Raw genomic sequence first — 12,414 nt, forward strand, 5'->3', positions numbered from 1 at the left:
ATTTATTACATTTTTATACCGCCCAATAGCCGAAGCTCTCTGGGCAGTTCACAAAAATTAAAACCAGAATAAAACAACCAACAGGTTAAAAGCACAAATACAAAATACAGTATAAAAAGCACAACCAGGATAAAACCACGCAGCAAAATTGATATAAGATTAAAATACAGAGTTAAAACAGTAAAATTTAAATTTAAGTTAAAATTAAGTGTTAAAATACTGAGAGAATAAAAAGGACTTCAGCTGGCGACGAAAGGAGTACAGTGTAGGCGCCAGGCGGACCTCTCTGGGGAGCTCATTCCACAACCGGGGTTCATAGTTTGGAGAAAGGCGGTGGTTGCCCCTAGCCTCAGGCTGCTCAAGTGGTGGGGCTTAGCTTGAGCAGGGAGTGTCCACGGCCAGGCCTGTTGTTCAGAGCCTGTGTCATGGCATATAGTTCTATAAATCTTTTAAGAAGTCCATTAAATGTTGAAAAATGTCCCGTGTACTTGGAAATTCAAATAATCTGTTATCGATTCCAAATGATACTCCATGGAACCCATCCTTCACATGATGCCATGTCACTGGCACACCATTGTCTTCCAGGCGTTTCTTGTACAACAGTCCATCATCCCTGAGAACATCGTATTCACAGGTTACAAGGAACATTTCAGGGAGCTGGCAGATAACAGTATCTTCTGCTAAAAGTGGGGAAAATATGGGGTCAAAGGCTTGCTTGCCAATTTCATAAAGGTTTTCTGAAAATGGATCAGGGACCAGTGGCACGTAGCCCCTGACCTTAAATTCTTCTGGAATAAGATCTGCATTGATCCATTTTCTGTACTTCACCTGTAAATCCACAGGAACGTGGGCACTCTTCATAATTTTATCCAGGTTGACATATTTCCCAGTGAGATAAAAGAAGCCATGTTTAATAGCCCGTTCCTTGAAAAGAACAGGAACTGAATGGTTTTGCTGGTAAGAAGGCAAACTGAAGTCCACTGCCTGGAGGAATGGGTAGAACAAGATCTGGGCACGTAGCCTTGGGAGATCCGTCCTTGTTGCCAGTTCTTGACAAAGTGCAGCAGCTAAGGTGCCTCCGCTACTATCCCCACAAACGATGATACGATTGCGGTCCACTCCATATTCTTTTGCGTTCTTCAAAAAGTGTATTGCAGCAGTGCGGCAGTCCAAAAAAGGGCCTGGGTATGGATGTTCTGGGGCTAAACGGTATCTAAAGAAAAAGCAAGAAGTTGTCTCAATTCATTATTCTACATTTCATGAAATAGGGACATCTTTTCTGTATGAGATAGACTATCTATCTCTATTATCTATCTATCTATCCATCTATATTCCAAGCAAACCATCTTTACTTTTTCCAAGGAGAAAAAAACATCAGTATGTGGTCAGCTGCACTCTTCCTCAGTGCTCAGGTCAGAGTATGGGAACAGAAGCCTGTCAATCTGAGGATGGCCAACTCAAAGACAGGATTCACACAATATGCAATGTCCTTCAGGGTGGCCTTTTAACTGTGCCGTGTGGTTTACCTTTGTGAACAAGCCAACTTAAGAACCCATGGTTTGTTGTTAGGGTTACTCAGTGTGGCTAAGAAGCTACACTGCATGATTTAACAAGCCACCGTGTGGAAAATGTCCTGGGTTCAGATAACATGTTAACCATGGTTCAACAAACAACCCACAGTTCAACAACAATCTACACTCAACCATTGAGTATGGATTAGTGTGTTGTGTGAATAACCCAGTGGGACTCTGTCTATGTGATCATATTTTGGAAACCAAAAAGGAGGACAATATGGCTGCCCTCAGGAGGCATGGCCACCCCAACGTGTCTGGCCCCGAAGGGGGTGTGGCCTCGGTCAGCATCCATTATCAGCATCACCATCAATATCATCATCAGCATCCATTATCATTATCAGCATCAACATCATTAGCAGCAGCAGCATTATCAATAACATCATCAGCATCTATTATCATTATCAGCATCCATTATCAGCATCACCATCATTAGCTGTCATCGCCGCTGCTGTCATCCCAGTACCTCCACCGCCACCACTGTCCTCTTTCGCCAGCGGGTGGTCTGGTCTGCAGCCACTGTCCCAGTACCTCCACCACCACGTTCACTCTCCATCCCGGGCGGCTGGTCCTTGCCCAGCTTCCCGTGATGGGGAACGAAGACAGAGCCCCACCCGTTGCCTTGGAGGGCGATGCAAGGCAACAGCTGGGGCTCCATCTTCGCTCCCCACCATGGGCAGCTGGGCCAGGCCCAGCTGCCTGGGACAGAGAGAGAACGTGGTGGTGGAGGTACTGGGACAGCGGTGGCAGACCAGACCACCCGCTGGCGAAAGAGGACAGTGGCAGGGAGAAAACTGAGCCCTGCCTCTTACCTCGCCCTTATGCTGACAAGCATGAGAGTGATGCGAGGCAACTAGCAGGGCTCTGTCTTTGCTCCCCGTCATGGGCAGCTAGGAGCAAACTGAGCCCCGCCCCTTGCCTCTTATCGCCCTCATGCTGACAAACATGAGGGCAACGCAAGGCAACAGGCAGCAAGGAGTGAAAACTGAGCTGCCTAGATTGGCGCTGGGGGCTCGGAGACGCGTTCCCAGAAGTCCGGAATGCGTCTTCCAGCTCCTCCCCACAGCGCCGACCTAGGCTTCTCCTGCACACTGGTGCCATCACGCCAGCGTGCAGAAGAAGGCCTGCATCGGTGCTAAGAGGAGGAGTTGGAAGACGCATTCCAGACCACAAATACCTTGATTTCTTGACAGAACTGGATGGAAATTGCATAAATGGGCTTTCATATTGCTGAAATATTCTACCTCTTCCGTTCCTTCTGCAGCAAGTAAACAGTCAGGCAGGGTGCAAAAATTCCCTTTGCATGGGAATGCTGCCCTGATCTGATTCCCCTCAAAAGGGGTTTGTCTTACCTTTTTTGACCTAGTAGAATCTGGGGCTGTGCACAGACCCCTCAAGCCACTTCCCAGGCTGGTTTGGCCACAGTAGTGGGCTTCTGGAAGTTGAAGTCCAAAGCATCTGGAGATATACCTTCCACCCATCCCTGCTGAAAAGACTGGAGTCGGAACTTTCCCCCCTGAAGATCCAGCTGGCCACAATCAGCAGGACTTTTGACTCTGCTACATGGCATCACAAGGAACTATGGCTGATTAGCAGATCGGTGTGGATTCATTTGGCTGGTCATGTTTATTTATTTATTACATTTATATACCACCTGTGACGATACCCACCTTTCTGTCCCTTGGGTATGTCTGGATTTGTATGTCTAGTGACTGCAAAATGTTTGACTGAGTGGGTGTGGCTAGTGATGCGGTGAGAGAGGGGGAGGGCAGAGTATAAATAGGTTGGCTGAGGGGATTGTAAGTTTTGGTTTTGAGGTTTGGTTTTGGTCTGGGAGTTTTCGTCTGGCTTGTGCTTCGTGAGAGCGTTTGGTGTGTGAAGAGTGAGAACTTTAAGGGGCTTGGGATTGTTATTTTGAATATAAAAATATGTGGGTTTGATTTAAATTGAAATACTAAAGATTTGTTAAATTTCAATAAACTTTACTTTGTGTTCTGTTACCACAAACCACATGTCAGCTCGGAGTGATTACTTGCTATATTACACAGTGTAAAAACACCTAAAAATACACCTGCTGTTCAGTACCTCAGTAATAGAACCTATTTGCCAAAACCCTTTACCTTGATCCCTCACATGTAGGGGAGAGGTTGTGATGTTTTTACTAGGGCTGTGCTCCACTTCGCTTAGGGTTGTAGAAGCGGCATCAGAGCACCCTGATTTGCCTCTGTTAAAGGTGGAGGAAAAGCGAGTCAGGGGATTAGCAAAGCATAACGAAGCGAAGCACCCACAAGCATAGCGCTCCGCTTGTAGTGGAGCGATCCGCTCACCATTTTGGAACTTTTCCCCCATAGGATTGCATGGTGTGAACTAAGCACGTGTAACTTTTTTGTTTTTCAAGCTACATCTTTGAAACTTATTGTGCTTAGAGAGTGATCATCGGGAGTCATTTGTGTCGAATTTCAGAAGTTTTCGTTATGCGGTTTGCTTGCTATTAATTTCTTTAGAATGGGTAAAAGTGGGAGGGGGAAGTGCTTTTTTTCACCTTGATGATTGACAGATTCAATGCCCAATTGTGATAAGTGATCACCTGATGTGAAGCATCCTCCAATCCCAATGTTGGAGGGGGGGGGGAATAAGCAAAACGGGATACTTAGTAACTTGGGATACTAGTAGCTTTGATTTATTTGTCTTTCGGTCAGCCTTTTTTCAGTGTTTTGAAGCAGTAGCCCCAGTAAACTCACACACACAACCTTAAATCATATACTAAGTAAAATAATAGATAGGCAACACACCACTGCAAGATACCCAACTGGTGTGTCAACCAGTTCTGGATGAGGCTACACTCCCCCTGAAAGTCTGCATTCACAGCTTGGGGGGTGCTCCTTGATCCAGCACCCCAAATGACAGGCCAGATAGATGCAAGAGCCAGAAGTGCCTACTATCAGCTTCAGCTGTTGCGCCCGCTGCACCCTGTTCTAGACTTGGAAGACCTAAAGACAGTAGTGCATGCGCTGGTAACCTCAAGGCTTGACTTCTGCAATGCGCTCTACATAGGGCTACCATTGTACCTAGTTCGGAAACTTCAACTAGTTCAAAATATGGCAGCCAGGTTGGTCACCAGTACATCTAGGGGTGAGCATGTTACCCCAACATTGAAATCACTCCACTGGCTGCCAATTAGTTTCCAAGGAAAGTACAAAGTGTGGGGTATTACCTTTAATGGTTTGGGTCCAGGTTACCTGCAGAATCGCCTTCTCCCATACAGTCCGCCCCGCACACCCAGGTCCTCTGGGAAGAACTTACTTCAGTCAGCCAAAATTAGGCTGTTACCCAGAGGACCTTCTCTTCTGTCACCCTCAGACTGTGGAATGGCCTGACGGAAGAGATTCATCAACTTAACTCTCTCTCTCTTTCTCTGAATTTAAAAAAGCATTAAAGACTAGTCTTTTCCGTCAGGCCTACCCAGATAAATGTTAAACTAAGGATTTTAAAGATGTGTTGATTTGTTGTACTATTGCTGTTCCCTGCCTCAATCCAAAGGGAGAAGTGGGTAATACATAAATAAATAAATAAATAAATACATTATTATTATTATTATTATTATTATTATTATTATTATTATTATTATTATTATTAAACACAATATGCTGAAAGTTGCAGGCAGTGGCAGGGGGATGAGAAATGTGTATGTTTGATATTTGCTTGTTTATTGCATTTCTATACCAAAGGAGGTTAAGGGGAGCCTGGACTATTCACTAGGGATGTGCTCCGCTTCTAATCGGACCGGAGAAGCAGTAGTGGAGCGGGGGGCTTCGCCTGCCCTTAAGGCGGAGGCAAAGAGGATTGGGGGGCCGGCGGAGCGTGGCGAAGAGGATCGAGGTGAAGGCGGATCCTTCGCCTCGATCCAGAGCTCCGCCGGAAAGGTAAGTGGGGTTTACCGGGCCCTGCCGCTGTCGCTGTCGCCCATGCGGCAACGGCAGCAGGGCCCGGTAACGCTCCCCGCCCTCCTCTCCCTTACCTGCCTCCATCCGTGGTCCGTCAGCGTCTCCAATTGAGCCCGTGGTTCCAGCAGGAAGTCTGGGCCGCACTTGCGGCCCAGACTTCCTGGTGGAACCACGGGCTCAATTGAAGACGGTGACGGACCACGGACGGAGGCAGGTAAGGCCCCCCTCCTCCTTACCAGCTCTGCCGCCGTCGCCGCATGGGCGGAGATGGCGGCAGGGCCCGGTAACCCCCCCTATGGGGGGGGGACCGGAGCTCCGATCCAGATCCGGAGCTCCGAGCGGAGCGGAGTGGGCACAGGCGGAGTGGGGGCGGGGCGGAGCGGGCCGATCCGAAAATGGCGGATCTTAAAGTGAAGCAGAGTGGGGGGTCCGTGCACACCCCTACTATTCACTTTACTTTCCACATTGTTATCAATCACTCTTTACATCAGGACTTGAATTTTTTGACCTGTGCAGAATTGCAGTTATTTGAGAATTGCATTCATTTTCTGATAAGAACTGCAAGTTTTATGTCTGACTGCACATATTAAAAGCACTGATGTCTCCAGGCTCTTTTTTCCTATTCCAGATGCAACTATCAGTTTCTCAGGTGGGGAGAGTCAATCTGAAGGGCGGTGTTACTATTTTAGGAGCTTGAGTCTAGTTTTGGGTAAAGAGAGCAGCTCGGGGTGCCTCTCCAGCAGTATCCCACTACAAGAACAAGCTATCCTTTCTTGGTGTTTCTCGCCTGCCCAAGGGCCTCTACTTCCCTTGCTCGGCTTCGTCCATTTTCTTCTGCTGCCCCTTACGCCTGGAAAGCTCTTCCAGAACATTTGAGAACTACAAGTTCAATCGCAGCTTTTAAAGCTCAACTAAAAACTTTTCTTTTTCCTAAAGCTTTTAAAACTTGATGTTGTGCGGACTTTATACTGTTAGTTTTACCCTACCCTGTGCCTGCTTACCCCACCCTGTGCCTGTTGGCATTCTCTTCCCCTCCTTATTGTTTTACTATGATTTTATTAGGGGTGTGCACAGACCCCCCGCTCCGCTTCACTTGCAGATCCGCCATTTTCCGGATCGGGCCACTCCGCCCCGCCCCCGCTCCGCCCACTTCCGCTCCGCTCCGCCCGGAGCTCCGGATCCGGATCTGGAGCTCCGTTTCCCCCCCCCCATAGGCTTGCATTGAAAGCTAAAAAATTATACAACTTTTTTCTGTTCAAGTTAGAAACCTCATGTTTGGCACCATGACACCTCATGGGGATATACACATGCACGCCAAGTTTCAAAGCAATCCCATCATCCCCTGATTTTTGGCGAATTTTTGAAAATCGGGCACCCCACACACAACATCCCTGCGAGGTGGGCAGGGGAGGAGGGAGGGAAGGCAGGCAGGCATGCAGCTGGCATTTCTGGGGGCATAAGGAAGTGAGCCAAGGATAAGCCAGTAATGCATATAAAATGGAATAAATCAATCAATAAACAAAGGAGGGGTGGAATTAAAAGCAGCAGTGTTGCTCAATAAACAACAAGAAGAACTTTTTTTAAAAGGCTATATCTGTCTTTTACCAGCAATAGGGGGACGTGCCCGGGGGAGGGGGAAGTAGCTGCCAGTTCAAGACACTGACAGCCACAGCTCCGAGAAGAAGTAAAACGCTCACTTCGACTCAGAACAGGCATTGCTCCACCACTGAAAAGTGACCATTCACTTCAACTCATGATAGGCATTGCTCCACCGTTTTACTCTCTTTGGAAGGCTCTAATGGCCTTCCAGTGCAGGAGAGAGTGGGGGCACGTCCACGATGAGATGCCCTAGGGGAGCTCATCCCCTTGCACCACATCGATTCAGTTGTTCCCCAAGGTTAGGGTGGGGAGCAGTGCTGTGTTTCTATCTCTTATTCTTGGCTTAGTATATGATTTCAGGTTGTGTTTGTGCATTTGGTGGGGCTACTGTGTTAAAAAACACGGGGAAAAGCCCGTTCAGATGAAGAAAGAGAAGTTTCCCAGAATCCCAAGTTACCTGTTTTGCCTATGCCCTCCTCCAACTTTGGGATCATCATGACCGGGAGCTGACTCTGCCCCTCAGCCCTTTGAAAAAGGTATTTTTCCCGCCGATTTTTTAAAAACGTCTAGCCCGCGACCCGTACGATGCAGAAAGTTAAGAGTGGTCTCAAAATGACCCCCATCCACGACTCTCTGTGCACAAGAATTTTCAGAACGATAGCTTAAACCCCCCCCCAGTTATCCCCGATTCTTTCCCTCAATGCAATCCTATGGGCGAAAAGCCGAAAACGCAGTTTGAGCCGCGCAGTTGACCCGATTTTCACAAAAATATAGCCCGCGACCCGTACGATGCAGAAAGTTGAGAGTGGTCTCAAAATGACCCCCATCCACGACTCTCTGTGCACAAGAATTTCCAGAACGATAGCTTAAACCCCCCCCAGTTATCCCCGATTCTTTCCCTCAATGCAATCCTATGGGCGAAAAGCCGAAAATGCAGTTTGAGCCGCGCGGTTGACCCGATTTTCACAAAAATATAGCCCGCGACCCAGGCAACGCAGAAAGTTGAGAGTGGTCTCAAAATGACCCCCATCCACGACTCTCTGTGCACAAGAATTTCCAGAATGATAGCTTCAAAAACAACGTAGTTATGCGCGATTATTTGCCACAATGCAATCCTATGGCGAAATGTTTTCAAGATGGCGACCGGAGCGCTCCGCCTGAACTCGGAGCTCCGAAAAATGGGCGCTTCTCTTCGCCTTGCTTCTAGGGGGTCCGCGGTCCGCTCCTACTCCGCCTCTGGGTAAGGCGGAGCAGGCCAATCCGCTACTGCTTCTACGCTCCTAATCGGAGCGGAGCACATCCCTAGATTTTATTAGATTGTAAGCCTATGCGGCAGGGCCTTGCTATTTACTGTTTTACTCTGTACAGCACCATGTACATTGATGGTGCTATATAAATAAATAATAATAATAATAATAATAATAATAATAATAATAATAATAATGGTGATACAACCAGGTGAAGCCACTTACCCAATCGTCACAACCACAGAATCACTTTTGCGTGAAATGAAGCGACTCATCCTTTCATACGCTTCTGAAAAACACATTTGTTTCAAGGGAGGTTACTTAATAATGTCCTCATTCTATATTGAAGACTCTCTGTTGGTGATAGTATTACTTCATTAATAAAGGTAGATACGCTTAGTGCTGTGAGAACCAGTAGATCTGCTTATCAGTCACTCCAGACCAACAGATTTTGACATTGGTGTTTTCTCATTGCCATGACGGCCAAGCGTATTAATCAGCATTTATCTTGCAGTTCCACAAGTAACCTTCTCTCCATCAAAAGCAGAATGTATTTTCACATGTGGTACTTGAAACTATAGTACATTCACACCTACTATATCCCATATAATTTAAGTAGCTCATTGAATGCAGGATAAGTCACAGTGAACCTATGTGTTTAAGGTAGGGAGAGTGGTGAATTCCTTTTGGGCGTCTTTCTAAGTGAACCGACCTAATTCACAGTTCCCAGACTAAAATGTGGAGCCGAACGAAGTTATTATCCTACAGACTGAACACTTTCTTTAATTGCTGTGAATGCTATTTTTGGCTCCAAAATGCATACAGAAATGCATATTTTAGGAAGGATGGATACAAAGATGTACATTCAAGGGAATCATAGAATCGTAGAGTTGGAAGGGGTCTACAAGGCCATCGAGTCCAACCCCCTGCATCCCCCCCAAAGAACACTCATTTAAATGCCTTAAATATCAGTGTGTGTGTTTGAAATTGCAGAAAACTGGATTCAACAAACATATGATTGTAACCATGCAAAATTGACATCAACCAGGAATAGCCTGATCTGCCTATCTTTGGCTGTAAGGAAGCACTTGAATGTAAACAACAATGCAAGGATGTTGAATGCCAGGTGAATCGTGCATTTTGTTATATCCTAATTACTAACGTATCCTATATCAACTTTTAATTTTTAAAAAAACTTTTTAAATTTATCTGACACTGTTGTATTTTATGGTTTAAGCTGTGCACTGCCCAGAGAGCCTTGTTTAATGGGCAGTATCAAAATGAAATAAATAAAATAATAAACATTGAATGGGGCTAGCAGATGACAAGAGAATAGATGCAAGCCACTGTGGTGGGTGTGTTCATTTTCAAATATTTCTCAGCATTTCTAAAAGATCTGTCAAAAGCTCTTTTGGGTGTAAGGCAGATACTTGCAAGCTGAGAAAGAATTGTGGAAATAACAACATGGACGCTGGAGCTTGGGATAAACTAGGGCCTCTTTATTTAAGGTGGGTAATTCACCCCTCCCTGGATCTGCATGTGAACCTGGAGGAATCAATTAAGTCCTTCCTACAGGCCACTGGCCTCTTATGGGCGACCACTCTGCCAAGTCAGGAGTCAGGTAAATCCAGCAACTTTCATAAGCTACACTTCCTATAAATTGTAGGAGACCACCCTGCATCACCCCCACCCAGGACACACAATTCCAAATAGGTGAAGCAGGTAGGTCTCCAAAGGCAAGCCATATCTTGGCACGAGAGCTGTACAACCCTCGAGGAGCAGGCCACTAAACTCGCCAATCACCATGAAGGTGCCCTAGTGCTCACCAGCCCTATTCTAATAACCAAAATGCCCTCACATCCCTGCTCAACCTATCAGCCTATTTTACTCACCCTCCGCTAAGCAGTAATCCCAGTATGAAGTAGGCAAAACACCTGTACATAAAAGCCAATCCATGGCAGGTAAAATTCCTACTCAGCCCTTCCAAAGGAAATGGCTACCTAATCTCATACTGGTTATAAGGAGGGAGGGTGGGAGGCAGAAAGTGAAAGAGGCCGGGTTTGCTGCAACTCCTCCAAAATTTAAGGATAGTTCATTGGCCATAAAGCTAGAAATTGCAACGAAACTAGAGATGGACAGCCCCATCCTATGCCTGCCCAATGTGCTGAATCCCCTCCACTTACTCAACACCAGGGAGCAGCACAGGGCAAAATGTTGGGTGGACTGTGGGCACTCAGTAGCGGGGCATGGGCACCTGCTCCCTCAGCTACCTGGCATTTTCTGCAGAAATGTCAGCTCGGTTTTGGCCATAAATGTCCCATTTGCTCAAATTGCAGCCGTAAATGGGTGATGCATGCAACTAGAAGGTAGAAATCGCCAAGCAACCCTTACAACAGGGTCCCATCCAGCACTTTGAATTGAAGATGAGCTGCATATTGGGGAGGTACAAACCATTCATTGGTTCACTAACAAAAAATTCAGAACCCTTGTTGTTGAAGTACCCATCCAAATTCTTCAAAAACAATATAATGAAAAATTGTAGGCTCACAGCAAAGAACTTACGGAAACTCCCCATCAAGCCCATTCCTCCATGAAGATACAGCACTCCCCTTCTGTTCCCAACAGTTGAAGTTTTTTGATAGTACACCCTCACTGGCACTTCATCGAAAATCAGATCCTTGATAATTAGCCGTGAGTCATTCATTGGTGGGATTCCATTGATTAGGACCCTCCAGGCTCTATACCTGTGGCAAATGCCAACCTTTTCCAGAAAGAGACCCTGTTTAGAGAAAGACATGGGGAATGAGTGAGTATACAAGGCATCTAGCATTCATTCCCCCATCAATGTCAGCCTTCGACACAGGCTCTCAAACAGCAGTGAAGCTGTCATGACAGGAAAATCTATCACGAAATACAGATATACAGCATGAAAACGGGGAATGTCGTGTGTCTCACCCATGAGTGAGGTGCAGTAGTGCCACAGTAAATCCCCCGTGTGGAAAGGGCCCTGGTTAACCCCAAGCTTTCTTCATTTCTGCAACCTAATTCAGGAGGGCAAATAGCTTGTTGGTGTTGCTATTACTGTTGATGCGATTATTCCTGTAAAAGAGATGTGGGGCATATACCCTTGCTAATCTCCTGCAAATCATCCAGAGCTCTGGATCTCGGGTTATAATGAAATTGCTCTAAAGAACATAAGAACATAGGAACCTAAAAAGAGCTGTGCTGGATCAGACCAAGGGCCCATCCAGTCCACCATTCTGTTCACACAGCAGCCCAGGGACCCACAAGCAGGACAAGAATACAACAGCACCCTCCCACCCATGTTTTTAACTCTATTGTTGTCCAACAATTTGACTGCCTGTCTAGCTGGTTTCCTGCTTCTGATATATTTACAGAATTCTTTATTATTAGCTTTGACATTGTCAGTGATATGCTCCTCATTTTTTTATTATTAATTTTATTTATTTTATTTTATTTTATTTATTACATTTTTATACCGCCCAATAGCCGAAGCTCTCTGGGCGGTTCACAAAAATTAAAACCACAGTAAAACACCCAACAGTTTAAAACACAATTACGAAATACAGTATAAAAAGCGCAACCAGGATAAAACCACACAGCAAAGTTGATATAAGATTAAAATACAGAGTTAAAACAGTAAAATTTAAATTTAAGTTAAAATTAAGTGTTAAAATACTGAGTGAATAAAAAGGTCTTCAGCTGACGACGAAAGCAGTACAGTGTAGGCACCAGGCGGACCTCTCTGGGGAGCTCGTTCCACAACCGGGGTGCAACAGCGGTGAAAGCCCTCCTCCTAGTAGCCACCTGCCTCACTTCCTTTGGCAGGGGCTCACGGAGAAGGGCCCCTGTAGATGATCTTAAGGTCCGGGTAGGTACATATGGGAGGAGGCGTTCCTTCAAATAACCTGGCCCCAAACCGTTTAGGGCTTTAAATGTTAATACCAGCACTTTGAATTGGGCCCGGACCTGGACTGGCAGCCAATGAAGTTGTAAAAGGACTGGCGTAATGTGATCTCGCCGGCCAGTCCC

The 12,414-nt window shown here is 46.1% G+C and overlaps 1 protein-coding gene across 1 annotated transcript; it reads right to left on the reverse strand.

Annotated features, from left to right (window-relative positions):
- Window positions 1-438: 438 nt before the first annotated feature.
- LOC134411412 (arylacetamide deacetylase-like 4) lies at window positions 439-11,161 on the reverse strand. The gene is made up of 3 exons (XM_063145194.1): window positions 10,924-11,161; window positions 8,587-8,650; window positions 439-1,213 (listed from the first exon to the last, which is right to left on the reverse strand). The coding sequence occupies exons 1-3, from the start codon at window positions 11,156-11,158 to the stop codon at window positions 439-441; spliced, it is 1,074 nt and encodes a 357-aa protein (XP_063001264.1). The 5' UTR covers window positions 11,159-11,161.
- Window positions 11,162-12,414: the final 1,253 nt, after the last annotated feature.

Source organism: Elgaria multicarinata, chromosome 20 (genome assembly GCF_023053635.1).
Source record: "Elgaria multicarinata webbii isolate HBS135686 ecotype San Diego chromosome 20, rElgMul1.1.pri, whole genome shotgun sequence".
In the NCBI taxonomy this organism is placed as follows: Eukaryota; Metazoa; Chordata; class Lepidosauria; order Squamata; family Anguidae; genus Elgaria; species Elgaria multicarinata.

Coding starts and splice junctions, on each gene's coding strand:
- LOC134411412 (XM_063145194.1), bottom strand. CDS start 11,158: ATGTCTTTCTCTAAACAGGGTCTCTTTCTGGAAAAGGTTGGCATTTGC. Junction 8,651..10,923: donor GGGCTTGATGGGGAGTTTCC/GTAAGTTCTTTG, acceptor TGTGTTTTTCAG/AAGCGTATGAAAGGATGAGT. Junction 1,214..8,586: donor TCTGTGGTTGTGACGATTGG/GTAAGTGGCTTC, acceptor CTTTTTCTTTAG/ATACCGTTTAGCCCCAGAAC.